The 17,198-nt window shown below is 34.6% G+C and overlaps 1 protein-coding gene across 1 annotated transcript; it reads left to right on the top strand.

Moving 5' to 3' along the window:
* Positions 1-4,055: 4,055 nt before the first annotated feature.
* On the top strand, positions 4,056-13,286 carry LOC144432772 (alpha-N-acetyl-neuraminyl-2,3-beta-galactosyl-1,3-N-acetyl-galactosaminide alpha-2,6-sialyltransferase-like). The gene is made up of 6 exons (XM_078121051.1): positions 4,056-4,195; positions 6,820-7,253; positions 7,602-7,737; positions 8,157-8,378; positions 9,358-9,465; positions 10,235-13,286. The coding sequence occupies exons 2-6, from the start codon at positions 6,854-6,856 to the stop codon at positions 10,413-10,415; spliced, it is 1,047 nt and encodes a 348-aa protein (XP_077977177.1). The 5' UTR covers positions 4,056-4,195; positions 6,820-6,853; the 3' UTR covers positions 10,416-13,286.
* Positions 13,287-17,198: the final 3,912 nt, after the last annotated feature.

The following is a 17,198-nucleotide window of genomic DNA, read 5'->3' as shown; positions in this document are numbered from 1 at the left end:
ATGTGGTACATATATATATATTTGTTCTTTTCTCTGTTTCTTTCGTAAATGGTTTAAATATTACTTCATGTAAGGGTTCATAAATAACTATACATAACATTATACATATAATACATGTATTACCTAGCTACCACACTAGTTACAGAACATGCCATGTAAGTGTTTGGCTGTTTCACAATCAGTGCTTCACTTATCTTACACTTTGGGGCAAAAGTGAACTTGAAGGTTTTGTAATGGTAACCTTCATACTATTGGATAGTTTATAAAAGAATCTAAATTGTTCTAGTCTCTTCAGTATGAATTTGTCACAAGGGATGCTATACTTCCTATTTCAGACACTACATGTATCGACACCACAACTCAAATTCAAGTTTCTATTGTACACTAGGTATGACCTCCTAAAGTGCTCTAACACATCAGTAACTTTACTATACATGCAATATCAATGCCCCTATACCAATGATACAGGCCCACTTTTATAACATGGAAAACTTATGTAAAAAGTTATATTTACTTTAGCTTTTCGATGCTTGGCAATATATATCTCAGAGGCTATGCATAACCTAAAAATTGCCTAAATAGAAACAAAGAACTGCAGATCTGGCGGGGGGGACCCCTTGCACTCCATCACCCCAGAGGCCACTCATTCGTTAAACCAACAATAAGATTCACCAAAATTGGTAAAAAAAACGTAGACATGTCCAAGCCTCAAATCAAAGTTCTTCCCTCCACCTCTTACTGTCAAGATGCTATGGAACTTTATTTCAAACATGTTTCAACCTTATGTAGTTGCTTTTTACATGTTAGTGCTGCCTTGTAAAGCTTGTAAATTATTGTCTGAAAGTGTCTGTGAATAGCCTAAACATTGCCTTTAGAAGTAAAAAACCTCCAGGGCTTCTAGGGGGGACCCCCAAGAACCCCCCGTAAGAGGTAGACATGTTCCAGTCTCAAATCAAAGTTCTTTCCTCCAACTCTTACTGTCAAGATGCTATGAAACTTTATTTCAAAAATGTTTCAACCTCACAGAGTTGCTTTTTACATGTTAGAGCTGTCTTGTAAAATTTGTAAATTATTGTCTGAAAGTGTCTGTGAATAGCCTAAACATTGCCTTTAGAAGTAAAAATCATCCAGGCCGGTTTGTAGAACCCTAGAAACCCCCCCCCCCTCCCATTCACACACACAATAACACACAAGAGGTGGACATATCCCAGTCTCAAAGCTCTTCCCTCTACAACTTACTGTCAGATGCTATGAAACTTTATTCAGGGGGGTCAGTGACTTTTTGTCGGCCCAATGGAAAAAAAACACTGACACCCCCCATCCCCCAAGCTTGAGAAACTGACTGGTCTATCTGAATGTTTGAGCTCACCAATCAAGTTTCCGATTTGTATTTTCAATGTGTCACCATACCATGGCATAAAAACTGTCAACGATGTTTATTTATTGAAAATCAAACATGTATGAAATATGTAGTTTTCTAAATATAATATGTGTGTCATAGATCATCTTTTTACTCTCTCTATTACCGTGTGCCAAAACCAAACAGAAAATTGTGGCAACAAATGTAGGTGTTCAACATTGACGTAAAAAAAAATACGGATATCTCAGAAAAGCAAAGAAAAAAAAAGTTGCCAGCATAGGCGAAGGAGAAAAAAATAATTCTCAGGCAAGCAGGTGGGAAAAAAATAATGACTCTCCACCAATCTTCCAAGCCCCCCAGGATATCGAATGGTCTACCCCTTATGCATATTGAATAATCTACGAATGGCATAACGTCATTACAATCGCCGCATATCATGTCATCATCTCGCATCGCAGTATAGCATGTAGTCATCTCATGTAGTCATATCGCATGTAGTCATCTCATGTAGTCACATCGCATGTAGTCACCTCATGTAGTCATATCGCATGTTGTCATCTCATGTAGTCATATCGCATGTAGTCATCTCATGTAGTCATCTAATGTAGTCGCATCGCATGTAGTCACCTCATGTAGTCATATCGCATGTAGTCATCTCATGTAGTCACATCGCATGTAGTCATATCGCATGTAATCATCTCATGTAGTCATATCGCATATAGTCATTGCAGTATTGGATATAGTCATTGCAGTATTGAATTTTCGAATATTGGCAGGCATTCAACGCCATAGCCTGTGTTTGATTCGAGCCTAGTGCCAAAAGTGTTGCAATAATGTAGCGATAAAAAGTGCCCCCCCCCAAAAAAAAAAAAAAAAAAAAAAAAAAAAACCAGCTGAAGAAAGTGAAACATTGTTCATGTTTTGATTTTCGATGTGTTTCAAAATACGAATGTTAAAAAATCGATATCAACATCCGAAAACTTCGAAATTACATGTATACAAAATGTCGATTAAAAACGTATTCATGGTTTGAAATTACGTCAACATACGAATCATATTATCTCTGGATAGATTAGGATTTCACTTGGACGTCGTTAGTCACGCGTCGTATATACACGGACCGTAGTAGATACATGATTATTGTTAATTTATTAAAAACAAACTTCATATATTAATGTATGTAGACTGTATATATCATGTAATTTGTTTGTGGTACATCGGTCTAATAATAGAATTGTCCAGAGTGAAATACCATTCAGTCTACCACATCAATCGAAAGAAAATGGGCAAGTAGCTATGCTTGGCATGTAAATGTTAATATTGTTACAGGTGATTGAAAATAAAGGTCAAGGCCTATACAAGTACTTGAAGTGTACGGACAAAATATTAGTTTAGTATTCCTATAATACACCTGTGTTGTAAGCTTATATAGATTGTGTAGTTTTAACCACCATTTATTTCTGATTCAAGATATGTTGAATCAATTGCAATCTGATTAAACTCCGATGTAGATGTCGGCTAATCGTAATCGTTCATTGCTATTTTACCTTCGTTATTTTGCCTGAATTGACCTTCTTGGTACATATTTACATTTTTTAGCCTGATCGCCGTAGAGGTGGTACATTTAGCCTGATCGCCGTAGAGGAGGCGATCAGGCTAAAAAATGTAACCATGTACCAAGAAGGTCAATTCAGGCAAAATAACGAAGGTAAAATAGCAATGAACGATTACGATTAGCCGACATCTACATCGGAGTTTAATCAGATTGAATTGATTCTAAAGATACACATGGTCACTATCTAGCGCTTGCGTACATTATGCATACAAAGTCAGAACGTATATAATTATTTATTTCCAGTGTCTATAAATTGTATTATCATATCAGTATAAAGGAAATTATTATACCGCGTCACCGCATCACATTTGAAATTTCCCCAAGGATGAGAAAACATTTTGCCCCTCTCATGTCTCTGTCTTTTTAATATGTACGAGTTGAAAAGAAAATGTGGAAACGGACTGTTTAATTCAGTGGCCACTGGTTAAAAGTAAATTCACACGAAACGCCGTTTCTACTCCCTTGATTTCAATTCAAATACGTGACCGAAACCGAAATAATTTTGAAACAAACCGCGAACACCACCATGTGTACTCGGAGCCGGACAAATAAAAATAAATTTATGTGTACCTGTACGTAAACATTCCAACGTCACAACATATAATGAAGACAAAATGCCCCATTTCATCTATCACTTTTCTTCCGCGTGGGGTTTTCTTCATGTCAATGCATGTTCTATGTGCGTGTGGATAATATATGATTGCGTGGGAGGAGCTTGGGAATTTTTGCGTAGTTGACCATGTTGACTTCCGGTAATTCCATTCGTTGTCCTCGTGCGTACATGCAACAAGGATAATTATGCTAATACGACGATACCATTCTCCATGTCTGTCTATGATGAGGGGGTATTTCTGAGTATGAAAAACAAATATTCACAATATCTACTAATAACGAATAAGTCTTGATTATTTGTATCTATATTACTACATTTTGAAGGTAAAGTATATTTCTGATGAACACACGGTCAATGGAATAGAAAATCTACAGACATATTGAACACCTGTCCCCTAAGTTTAGTTCCATAGTCTACAAATGGTTCATTGATATGTCTGACACCCATTCATGCACCCAGTCACTACACTTTCACGTGAACACTCCATGTGCTCGATATAGAAGCAGAGTTGCATCAGACTCACTATTTAGTAGCGTTTGCCTAGCCTGTCTTCTAGGAAAGAGATATTTTCTGTCGCCGGGCATCACTTTGGTTATTATAGTAAAAGGTGAGTTTTTTCGTTCTATTTGTGTACATGTACACTTTTGCTGAATTTGCTGTTCATCGCTAGAATTTAGAAGTGATTAGTTTATCGACCGTACCCGTCATCGTGAGCGCACCAGCTTTCCAATGATAAGATATGACACAAGTAAAAACATTACCACTCGTCGTTCCATTTTTGTAAAATGACAAGAAAAATTCTACTACTGTTCATCGAATCGTCGTGTTGTTATGATTATCTGTGGCTTTGGTATATTATATCGTCATTATCAGTGTTCCGTAGTAACCTTTCACTGGCTGTGAGCTGTAGTGTGGCTTTGTTTTCATTCTTTCATCGATCACCTTGGCGCGCTAACAAAACAGGATCAGAGTTATTTGGCGCGAATAAAACCCAGACAAGTGCAAATCACAGTCGCCCTCCGAGTTTCTCTCATAATTACCCGTATAGGGTTTTGATGAAGTCGGCTTTAAAAACAGGTCATAGTTGCTTTGAATTTTTTCAAAATATTCTTGAAGAATGTCGTGACCAAAACTCGGCGCTGCATACGGGCATGGGTACATACATGTATATAAACAAACTGAATGTAAACAAAACATTCGCACAACGTGGTTACACTTACAGCTCGTTACCTTTGTACAACCATTAACCATGGAGATATAACTCACATAAAGTGATAGCATATGGTATTTATTTTGTTAATAATATCGTAGGCATTTCGTTTTACTATATAATGTAAGTATTTGGGGTTAAACTGGATAAGCAGTTGATTATTACTCTTGGAATATCTCATGTTTTCGCTCTATTGCCCCCCCCCCCCCCCCGCAAAACGAGAACTTTGTCAATTCAATGAATGACTTGGAAAGTACCTGCGGCGAGAGATTTGACAAAGCTAAAGAGTTTTTGAGTGTAATTTCAAAAGTTTCTTTTATTTATAATGTGTGTTGTGACTAAGAAAATCATAACATTCTATGGTGAACTCGCCCTGACAAATACTTTTATTTCTTGAAGTTTAGAAAGAAATACTTCGTGTGACAGTTCACCACTGTTTGTATAGTATAAAATTGTCCCATGTCAGACCAAATTCACAAGACCGTTTTTGATGGGAATGTTTCTTGCATACATGTACATGCACACATACCAATACATGGGTAACAAATACGTACTCGTACACCAGTGTTTTTGTAAAATCTACTTGCTTTCCCCATGTATTTTACAGTGATTCCCCACCAAAATTATGCAACACGGTATTGAAAGCTTCGGAAATTTTATTGGATTTCCCTCATTTGTTATGGGTTGGAAGTTTAATTTTTAGCTCCTGAACTGAAGGGGGAACTTAAAAGGAGATACCAAGTGTTTGTTTATCTCAGTGTCTGTCATTTGTTTGTGTATATCAATATCTTAAAAACCAGTGGCTACTTTGAAATGAAATTTGGTAAAGAGATTCTATGAGACCATATGCAGAAGTGATCAAATGTTTGTAGACATCCTATGATTATTAAATGGTGATATCTCCAGAATGCAACCTTCAAATTTCTTGTAATTTTGATACACATGTTGATAACAAAGCATATATTAAATTTGTTGTCTGATAGTATGACGATATATTTAGCAAGCAAATAAATAGCTGGTGCAGTTTTTTCCAAGATTGCATCCCTAATACAATGGACATGTACATGTTCTCATTGATTTCTTTCTGGAAGAAAGATATTCTTTGCAGCCTTTTTTTTTTATTTCTAGCCAATTTCAGCTTTTCTGTGTACACATGTTGTAGGATTGCAGACTTTCTGAATGGAATAGTGGCAAATTCCATGCTTTGGATTTTTTTATTTGTTTTTTAAATTGTAACGTTTTTTACACAAGGAAAAATATACATTCCATAAACTTCCATAATAGTTTTGCTAAATGACATGTCCATTCATGACAAACCTTGGCCTCCTATGTTTAGTATTCAGACAGTTGTCCTTGAGATTTGTCCTTGGAATATTATTACAGAGATAATAATAGATAGGGGCAGTAATACTAGGGGAGGGACATTTACTTTGTTTATGTATTATATTTTGTACATCCGGTATCACAGGAAATTTAACAGTTTGGGAATTTCGTTTCAGAACACATTCAGTCATAAAATCTTCAGTTTTCCAACAGTTTTCTTAAGAAAGACTGCATTCGTAGAACATATGGAAACAGAACAATAGAAATTTAAATGATCATAATCATTGGTACATAATCCACATGGTGTATCTTGTCACTGACAGTGTCTTGTCACTCAGTATTATCTGTCACTGTCAGTATGATTGTCACTGTCAGTGTCTTTATCACTCTCTCAGTGTGACATTTGCTCTAGATATCTTTCGTTTCATGTCTTCATTTTCTTGGATACTTTAGAATTTGAAAATAATCTGTCTAATCAGACAGCATTTCTTTTCCTTTGAAGTTTAGACAACATTTTTTGAATTGCATTTAATTGTACTTCCAGATAAACTTGTTAAAGTTATAGTAATGAGATGTCAATGTACAACGACTGTATTAGGTGAAGGGTAAAATTGCCTCACTATTGGATAGTCTTGTTTTTTCCTCGTACTTGTCCAATATTTTCCCAATGTAAAAAAAGCATTTCTATTTTCTTACAGTACTCATCTACCTCACAAAGCAACAAAAATTAAAATGACAGCCACATCAGCTCTGTTGAAACCATTCATCACCCTGGTATGTATGGGAGTCTGCTTCCAAATCTTGATGGTTTTTTACACTATGGAGTCACCAGATCATCCCAGAATTAAACCAAGGCATGTGACCGAAAAGGAGGTGCGAGGCCCAACATATCACATCCATAAAATTGATCCAATGAACATTGACTTGAGAGAGAAGTATGACAGTAGAAGGTCTCTTATTGATGCAGCTAAACCTCATTTTATGTCAAGACGTGAAATATTAAGTTATCATCGAGAAATATTGGAGGTCCCACCTGAAGGTCTTACTACAAGTGATTTCTATGATCAAATAAGTGAAGATGATGACGACATGAATATGCACTGTAATACATGCTCACTGGTTTCAAACTCAGGTACAGTACTGTAGCAACATTACTATAATTCATGCCATGAGGTTTGAACTGTAATCAACTTGTTTGTAACCAGCTAGAATTTTCAGTGGAATTATAGGTAATATTTCAGAGAAATTGGATGTATCCCTTAAAAAGGACAGTCCTGTAGATAGTCCTTAACATGTAATTTACTGCCTTGCATCTTTTCACAGCATTCTAAACACTCATTGCAAATATTGGGCACAAAATATGATGCACTGAAGACTTAAGTAAACCTAAAACTTTCCAAGAACAATGTTTATGGATAACCATAAAAGTTTTGAATATCTACATGTAAAGTTAATGAATTTGTGTGTCCTTTGATTGTAGGGCAACTCTTGTATTCCAACATGGGTGATGAGATTGACTTAGCTCAGTGTGTTTTTAGACTGAACACAGCTCCAACATATGGATATGAACTAGATGTTGGTAAAAGAACAACAGTGAGGATAGTTTCACATCGTAGGTAAGTTTCATCTCTATTTATACTTGTAAGGTAATCCACACAAACAGTCAGATATTATTCCCTCATGTTTTTCTTTGTTCATTCAAAGAAAATCTGAGTGGCCTAAGGGACCCTTTCACTCCAAGTCAAAGATGAGATGTGATAAGGCTCCTTAAGTCATGATTATTTTCTGACTGAATGGAGAATGTAAACGATGATGGTGAATGGCATAATAGTAATACTGGCACCAACATAATCTATGAAAATTCAGGGAGAGTAAAGAAAATGTTGAATGTTTTAACTCATTTTGAGCACTTTAGTACAAAAGAATAATGTATACCTGCATTATCATGATGTAGATTGATCAAGGCTAAAAAGAAGTCTTGCGTCTGTGGTGTACTTGGCTTGAACAGTGTATCATTTAATGTCTTCTTTCACAGTATTTCAGATCTTGCTGGTAATGCAACAGCACTGATCAGTCAAAACAAATTCCTACAACACATCATCTTCCATGGGCCACAGTACAAATTCTCTTCAGGAAAAACACCATCTGAGTTGCAATACTTAACAGAAAAGTACAACAATGTTGAGTTTCACAAACTATCCAAAACAGCAGAAACACTAGCAGATAAAGAATGGGAAACACACACAGGAAAATCAAGGTAAATGATACAACACCTTTATTTTAATTATAAAAGAAGACTCATGAACGTGGTTGGTATTGGGGAAAGTTACAGTCTGGGTGGTTGTAAAAGGAATGCTTTGTTAGCAAACACCTCCAATAACTTTACGTGGTAATTTAATGAATATTTCTTATTTAGGAACAATCGCATAATGTCACACAAGCTCAATAAGTGAATTTCATGGGGGGGGGGGGGGGGGGGGGGGTCTGATGTCAATGTGCTTGCTAAACTTCATTTTCACACTTCCAAATTTCAAAGGAAATCACTCCTTCAATGATAATAGCTTTTAAATTTACTACTGAGCTGTTAAGTTGCTGAAAATTTACTGCTAAGACTTATTGTTTAATTTTAATGTGTTTACAATCATGTTTGTACATTACATTGACCATAGTGGTGTGACTGCTACTGTTTTCATCATAGTTTACATCACATATAAATGTTTATGTCACATTTGTGAACATTTGTTTAGGGGGGGATTTTGACCTAAACAAATGTTTGTTTGTTCTGCTTGTGCAACATTGTGCAATTGTCCCCTAATGTTACCTACCATTTATGGAAAAACTACAAGGTGCGGTAGTGCTATAGGCATTGTTCAGTGCCTCTGTGTGTGTGTGTGTGTGTGTGTGTGTGTGTGTGAATGACTTAAATAACCTACTTGCGTCTAGTACTGGTTATCACACGTTGCAGTGAAGTTGTTTAATGTCCAACAATATCAGCTTACAAATCAAACTGCAAATTGTGGGAAAATGGGGTTTGTGGATGGTGGTGGGACAGGCTTCTCAAAATATAAATTTCTCAAGCCATCATTTCAAAGATCTGTACATAGAACTAAATCTGTACATATTAATTTCCAGTGTATGTACTGAAAGAGAGTTGTACATACTTAATTCTTAATGGAAACACTATGTCCTATTGATTCTGATTGTAAACTTGAACATTTTCATTATGTTTGTGACAGGATATCAACAGGAACAGAGTACTCAACAGGATTTTATGCATTGATGCTTATGAGGAATTTGTGTGAAAATATTGTGGTTTACGGTATGATACCAGAAACATATTGCAGGTAAGATCAGTTGTAGGTATCGCTATCAATATGAAAAGAAACTCCTGTGTTGCTCTACCATAGTCTTGAATTTTATTTCAACTCAATATAATTATAAACCTGGTGGCTTGATATATTCAACCTATGAAACACAACTGAACAATGTAAAATGTGTATGTATGTTGTGTTTCCTCAGGATTTTGAAAATTCTTACTATATTTGCTAATTGGGTCGAAAAAGTTGTAGTAAGTTTCAGAAATCATTAGTAAACTATTAGGGCCTATAGAAAAAGTCACATTTAGAGGACATTGCATGTATATACCATTTACGGACTATTTGTGTCAGTTTACTTCAAAGTGTGCATGTATGGATATATTTGAAAGAGTCAATTCCCCTTATATTGATTTGATCCCCTGGATCTTTCAAAGTACTACACAATCATTAAGTTTACAAGCACACATCTCATGCATATCATAGTGTCCCATCATAACAATTTTTTACTTATATATATATGGAAATTAGTGAACACCCCTCCCCCTCCCCTCTGTAGTCATAATCCTCCATAGTTAATGTAATGATCCATTGTCAGCAGTTTTTTTCCACTGCAAGTAAAATTTTCTAAAAATGAGCTGACAGCTTTTGACTGCAAACTGTTAGTCTTTTCCATTCATGATAGTTGGCACTGTATCTGAAAGCTCTCGGCTGTTGAAAAGTATGTTGTGTGTATTGGTTCAATTTTAGTACTTACCTAACACTTCATTAACACTTGTTTCCTACTCTTAATCCACAGTGATAATACAATAAACAAAGTTCCATACACATATTTTGACAACCCATCATTACCAGAGTGCCTTGTCTACAGATACCATGAGAACGTAGAGAGTGGTGGACATCGACTACTGTCAGAAAGACGAGTTTTCAAAGAGTGGACACAACAATATAACCTTACATTTCTTCAACCTGCATGGTAGTACAGAGTCACAGTGACTAGAGTAGAATTTTGACTTATTATAGTAATGTTATTGATAATTTATATTTCTGAGTACATTTACGTATTTTGTGTTAGCACTAAACAAGAATGAAAGCAGATGAATGAAATGATTTGAAGAATGTGTGTATTTTTATAAAAAGTGTCACAGAAGCTTTATTTGTTGATTTATATAATAAGTACTGTGCAAGGATTAGTGGAAAAGAGTAGAAAATGTTGTTTTCTGCGAAGTTTCGTGTTTTTCCCAACTTGTAGGATTTTTTGTACAAACAAATAACCCTGCTCATGGAAAAGAGGATAAATGCCATGCATTGTATAACCCCATATGCATTGTATAGCAGTATAACCCCATATGCTCTCTAATTTTATGTTTGATGAAACATAATTTGACATACCCACAACATTAATTATCAGCAGTTATTAAATTATGTATTTTTACTGCAATGGTATGCTATATAGCCAACTGCTGTAATAGTTTTTGATGAAGCCAATCAAAGCTGTCAACTGGATTCAAGGCTATCAACTTTGCTAAAGTTGACTTCAACCAATAAAAATAAAATCACACTATATCATTACTTTCATGAACTAAACACTATTTGGCTAAGAAATATCAATTTTAAGGATGAACTTGATATTACAACTTGTTTTGTGCAATAAACCTGATATACCTAATTTCAGGGGTGAACAAATCCACTGGTCCTGGGTCCAGGACTAGCGATTTTTTTGGACGGACCTGCACAAGTTTTACCTTGTACCATTAATTCTTTCAGCAGGACCACTGGATTTTTTAAGGCACTGGTCCAGGGACCACCAGTTCACAAAATGATTTGTTCATCCCTGTAATTTGTATGGTTTACCCTTAAAGACAGCTTTTTTAACAGTGCTAACAAACCCTGGATGTGATGTCAATTGTTCAACATACTCACCATATTGCTACCACCATTAGTAGTTGTGTATCTGTGTATGTGATGATAACCCATTCTTGCAGGTTTACATTATATCATTCTACAGATACAGATTACTTGTCAATCGACATCAATCTATGTCATGAGTAGACATGGCTATCTGATGCCAACAACTTTCCAGTAAATTGTAAAATTGTAGATCCATGTCACCATTAGGGTTTGATGGAGGTGTAGGACAACCTCAGGAACTATAGTGTGTATTATGTTTCATCCATGCATTGAACTTATTGCACAGTTTTGGGTCAAGGCTATATTTCATCCAGTTAATGTTTCATACCTGCCAGTTGTTACAAAAATGGATGTAATGCATCATGTATGTTATTGTTTATGAGTAATACTCAATTTTTTGATATCCAAATTCACAGATATGTATCATCTGATGTGATTGAAATGTTTTGTCAGATATATCATTGTTTTCATATCAGTTGATGTGTGATTTGAATCTGATACCCAAGTGATGGACTATTTCTTTCCTGACACATTACTGAAATACTATCCTACAAGGCTTTTAAACTTTTGCCTTGAGGAAGTCAACCAACTGCCATGTTTGTGCTATTTATGTACATTATATTACATGACAAAAACAATGCCAAACCCAACTTATAAATGCATATTTTTATGGCAAGTATTTATAACTTTAAAAATTCCAAACAAGTAAGTTTTACCTACCAGCATAGTTCTTATTATGAAATACAATGCAATGTTCTGTACCTTCACTCAGATCAAACAACTATTTTTGAGTTTTTAGTGTACTTTTGTGAACTTTATATTTTTATTATATTTATTACTAATTATGAGTTGGAATTTAAACGTGAACAAAATTGTTGTATCTTGTTTGTTCATTTTTAGAAGAACTGAACACTTAAAATGGCACAAGCTGAGTTAAGAAGTTTTTACTCAAGTGAAAATACTTATATAAAACCACATTCCAATGTTAATGTTGATGCATATCTTCTATGCCATTACAATTGTCTTCTGGCAGTCTTAGAACTGTTGATTGCATAGTAGGAATTTTGTGAACATTTTTGATATGTATCATGAATTACATCATTTGAATTCGGTTTAATATGGGTTATATCTTAATACCAGGTTTGAGTTCAATCAATTGCAAGTGGTTGTTAATTAAGTATGCTTCAATAGGTACAATACTGTGAGTATATTTTAATTATGTAGCAAAAACTATGCTTGTGCCCCTTTATGGTTCATTGACACAATGTTTTTATCCCCTAATGGTCACAGACTGGGGGGGGGGGGGGGGTGTAGAAATGATCTATTTCTGTCCATTTGTGGATAACCATTATCTCTGACACCCATGACTCAATTTCAACCAAACTTGCCACAAATAGTAAACACTGTATGCACTTCGTTTCGTCGTTATTTTGTGACCTTTGTGACAAAATGGTGGTTACACAGACTTCATGCAAGTGTTTATACCAATATTGTCACATGAGCTTTCTTGTACCCTATCCTTGACATCCATCTTGGAATCAAAGAACAAATCGCTCAATCAGTATCTTATGATTTTTGTATCTAGAGACACCATTCACATATGTGTGCACTTATGTTTATCAAGATAAGGTTTCAGGCTGAACTTTGACATTGACCTTCATCTTCAAGGTCAAGTAGCAAATTCTTCAATAACTAAGAAAGTTTTATACCTACAGACATTCATATGTGTACTCACACATTGCTATTGAGGTAAGATCACTATTTGGACAGCCTTCTGACTTTGACTTTCAAGGTCATATGTAAACTTGCTAAATAACTTTGAAATTGTTTAATAGGGTCACCATTCAAATTGTATATATTAATATAAGGGGTAACCTTTCTGATAAGATTGTCGGACCATATATCAGACATCAATTAATGGGACAATACATGATGTGTTGGGGGGGGGGGCTATGTCTTTAAATAAAGTACAATACATGTGTGTGTGGTGGGGGGGGGTATGTCTTCATATACAGAAGACTTGTTCTCAGAAACAAAAGAAATCTACACGAAGTGATATGTTATTTTGATAACCTATGTATGTTACCATTTATACACTATGTAATATTTTGTATTTATCCAAACATTTGTTTTCAATATTGAAGTGTGTTAAAAATTACCTTGCAAAGCATGGTGACAATTTCACTCAGAAGAAGCTTTTAAAGTACATAAGACAATATATCAATGCAATTACATAACACATGCACATTGCAATGCAATTTTTACAGTTATTATTGTATTAAACTAGAAGAATTTTGACACCTTGCTGAAAGCTTAGATAGTATTAGAGTATCTTAATATTTGTGTTAGTCTTTTTGGTGTAATATTAAATTAATATGAACTGCCCCAACAATGCAAATGTAGTTTGGAAGTGTTGGTACATTCAAAGTGTTGGTACACTGTACAGTTGTTAGTGTGGAACATTCAAAGTGTTGGTACACTGTACAGTTGTTAGTGTGGTACATTCAGTGTTGGTACACTCAAAGTGTTGGTACACTGTACAGTTGTTAGTGTGGTACATTCAAAGTGTTGGTACACTACAGTTGTAAGTGTGGTACATTCAAAGTGTTGGTACACTGTACAGTTGTTAGTGTGGTACATTCAAAGTGTTGGTACACTGTACGGTTGTTAGTGTGGTACATTCAAAGTGTTGGTACACTGTACAGTTGTCAGTGTGGTACATTCAAAGTGTTGGTACACTGTACAGTTGTTAGTGTGGTACATTCAAAGTGTTGGTACACTGTACAGTTGTTAGTGTGGTACATTCAAAGTGTTGGTACACTGTACAGTTGTTAGTGTGGTACATTCAAAGAATGTATGGTTTGACAAATAGTAATATCTATGATGTCTGAGTCTCTATATTTATTTGTATTTCCAGTCTCCAGTCCCTTCAAAAATTATTTTTAAAATGGGTGTTAATATACATCTCAAATTTAAATTCAAATCACATAAATAGTCCAAAAAAGTCGTACAAAGAGGTGAACTACTAGACATCCTAAATGACTGTGAGTGACCATTGTACAGTTTTACCACACTTCCCTACAAGTTAGGACCTTTTAGTGTCTCAATTCAGAGTTTACTTGTAATTCTATCAAGATTTTCTAGGATGCATCTACAATGCAATTTGATAGTAAACAGATCAATGCAAAAAATAGTCAAAAGATAACTTGCAACTGGAATTGCTTGTTAAAATGGCTATCAAGAGTTTTATTGATATTGAAATAAATTTATTACAAGTTTCACTCAAAATTTGCCGACTTAATTGCTAATTATGTATAGTGTGAGTGTAGTTGTGTTATGATAATGAATGTATAACACTTGTTTGTGATTGGTGAATGTGAAATAGAAGTGCATAGATTTAGTTGTGAATGGTGAATGTAAAATAGAAATCCATAGTTGTTGGTGATTGGTAAATGTAAAATAGAAATCCATAGTTGTTGGTGATTGGTAAATGTAAAATAGAAATCCATAGAGTTAATTATTGGTGATTGGTGAATGTAAAATAGAAATCCATAGAGTTAATTGTTGGTGATTGGTGAATGTAAAATAGAAATCCATAGAGTTAATTGTTGGTGATTGGTGAATGTAAAATAGAAATCCATAGAGTTAATTGTTGGTGATTGGTGAATGTAAAATAGAAATCCATAGAGTTAATTGTTGGTGATTGGTGAATGTAAAATAGAAATCCATAGAGTTAGTTGTTTGTGATTGGTGAATGTAAAATAGAAATCCATAGAGTTAATTGTTGGTGATTGGTGAATGTAAAATAGAAATCCATAGAGTTAATTGTTGGTGATTGGTGAATGTAAAATAGAAATCCACACAGCTAGTTGTTTGTGATTGGTGAATGTAAAATACAAGTCCATACAGTTAGTTGTTTGTGATTGGTGAATGTAAAATAGAAGTCCGTAGAGTTAGTTGTTTGTGATTGGTGAATGTAAAATAGAAGTCTGTAGAGTTAGTTGTTTATGATTGGTGAATGTAAAATAGAAGTCCGTAGAGTTAGTTGTTTATGATTGGTGAATGTAAAATAGAAGTCCGTAGAGTTAGTTGTTTGTGATTGGTGAATGTAAAATAGAAGTCCATACAGCTAGTTGTTTGTGATTGGTAAATGTAAAATAGAAGTCCATACAGTTAGTTGTTTGTGATTGGTGAATGTAAAATAGAAGTCCGTAGAGTTAGTTGTTTGTGATTGGTGAATGTAAAATAGAAGTCCGTAGAGTTAGTTGTTTATGATTGGTGAATGTAAAATAGAAATCCACACAGTAAGTTGTTTGTGATTGGTAAATGTAAAATAGAAGTCAGTAGAGTTAGTTTGTGATTGGTGAATGTAAAATAGAAGTCCATAGTTGTTGGTGATTGGTAAATGTAAAATAGAAATCCATAGAGTTAATTGTTGGTGATTGGTGAATGTAAAATAGAAATCCATAGAGTTAATTGTTGGTGATTGGTGAATGTAAAATAGAAATCCACACAGCTAGTTGTTTGTGATTGGTGAATGTAAAATAGAAGTCCATACAGTTAGTTGTTTGTGATTGGTGAATGTAAAATAGAAGTCCGTAGAGTTAGTTGTTTGTGATTGGTGAATGTAAAATAGAAGTCCGTAGAGTTAGTTGTTTATGATTGGTGAATGTAAAATAGAAGTCCGTAGAGTTAGTTGTTTGTGATTGGTGAATGTAAAATAGAAGTCTGTAGAGTTAGTTGTTTATGATTGGTGAATGTAAAATAGAAGTCCGTAGAGTTAGTTGTTTATGATTGGTGAATGTAAAATAGAAGTCCGTAGAGTTAGTTGTTTGTGATTGGTGAATGTAAAATAGAAGTCCATACAGCTAGTTGTTTGTGATTGGTAAATGTAAAATAGAAGTCCATACAGTTAGTTGTTTGTGATTGGTGAATGTAAAATAGAAGTCCGTAGAGTTAGTTGTTTGTGATTGGTGAATGTAAAATAGAAGTCCGTAGAGTTAGTTGTTTATGATTGGTGAATGTAAAATAGAAATCCACACAGTAAGTTGTTTGTGATTGGTAAATGTAAAATAGAAGTCAGTAGAGTTAGTTTGTGATTGGTGAATGTAAAATAGAAGTCCATAGTTGTTGGTGATTGGTAAATGTAAAATAGAAATCCATAGAGTTAATTGTTGGTGATTGGTGAATGTAAAATAGAAATCCATAGAGTTAATTGTTGGTGATTGGTGAATGTAAAATAGAAATCCACACAGCTAGTTGTTTGTGATTGGTGAATGTAAAATAGAAGTCCATACAGTTAGTTGTTTGTGATTGGTGAATGTAAAATAGAAGTCCGTAGAGTTAGTTGTTTGTGATTGGTGAATGTAAAATAGAAGTCCGTAGAGTTAGTTGTTTGTGATTGGTGAATGTAAAATAGAAGTCCGTAGAGTTAGTTGTTTATGATTGGTGAATGTAAAATAGAAGTCCGTAGAGTTAGTTGTTTGTGATTGGTGAATGTAAAATAGAAGTCCATACAGCTAGTTGTTTGTGATTGGTAAATGTAAAATAGAAGTCCATACAGTTAGTTGTTTGTGATTGGTGAATGTAAAATAGAAGTCCGTAGAGTTAGTTGTTTGTGATTGGTGAATGTAAAATAGAAGTCCGTAGAGTTAGTTGTTTATGATTGGTGAATGTAAAATAGAAGTCCGTAGAGTTAGTTTGTGATTGGTGAATGTAAAATAGAAATCCACACAGCTAGTTGTTTGTGATTGGTGAATGTAAAATAGAAGTCAGTAGAGTTAGTTTGTGATTGGTGAATGTAAAATAGAAATCCACACAGCTAGTTGTTTGTGATTGGTGAATGTAAAATA

The sequence above is a fragment of the Glandiceps talaboti genome, chromosome 3 (assembly GCF_964340395.1).
Source record: "Glandiceps talaboti chromosome 3, keGlaTala1.1, whole genome shotgun sequence".
Taxonomy (NCBI): Eukaryota; Metazoa; Hemichordata; class Enteropneusta; family Spengelidae; genus Glandiceps; species Glandiceps talaboti.
Note: the sequence above shows the minus strand (reverse complement) of the source record. Positions and strands in the feature narration are given on the sequence as shown.

Excerpts from the sequence above, each read along its gene's own strand:
- LOC144432772 (XM_078121051.1), top strand. The coding sequence starts at position 6,854 with ATGACAGCCACATCAGCTCTGTTGAAACCATTCATCACCCTGGTATGT. Across the intron at positions 7,254-7,601 it reads CTCACTGGTTTCAAACTCAG|GGCAACTCTTGTATTCCAAC; the intron begins GTACAGTACTGT and ends CTTTGATTGTAG. Across the intron at positions 9,466-10,234 it reads ATACCAGAAACATATTGCAG|TGATAATACAATAAACAAAG; the intron begins GTAAGATCAGTT and ends CTTAATCCACAG.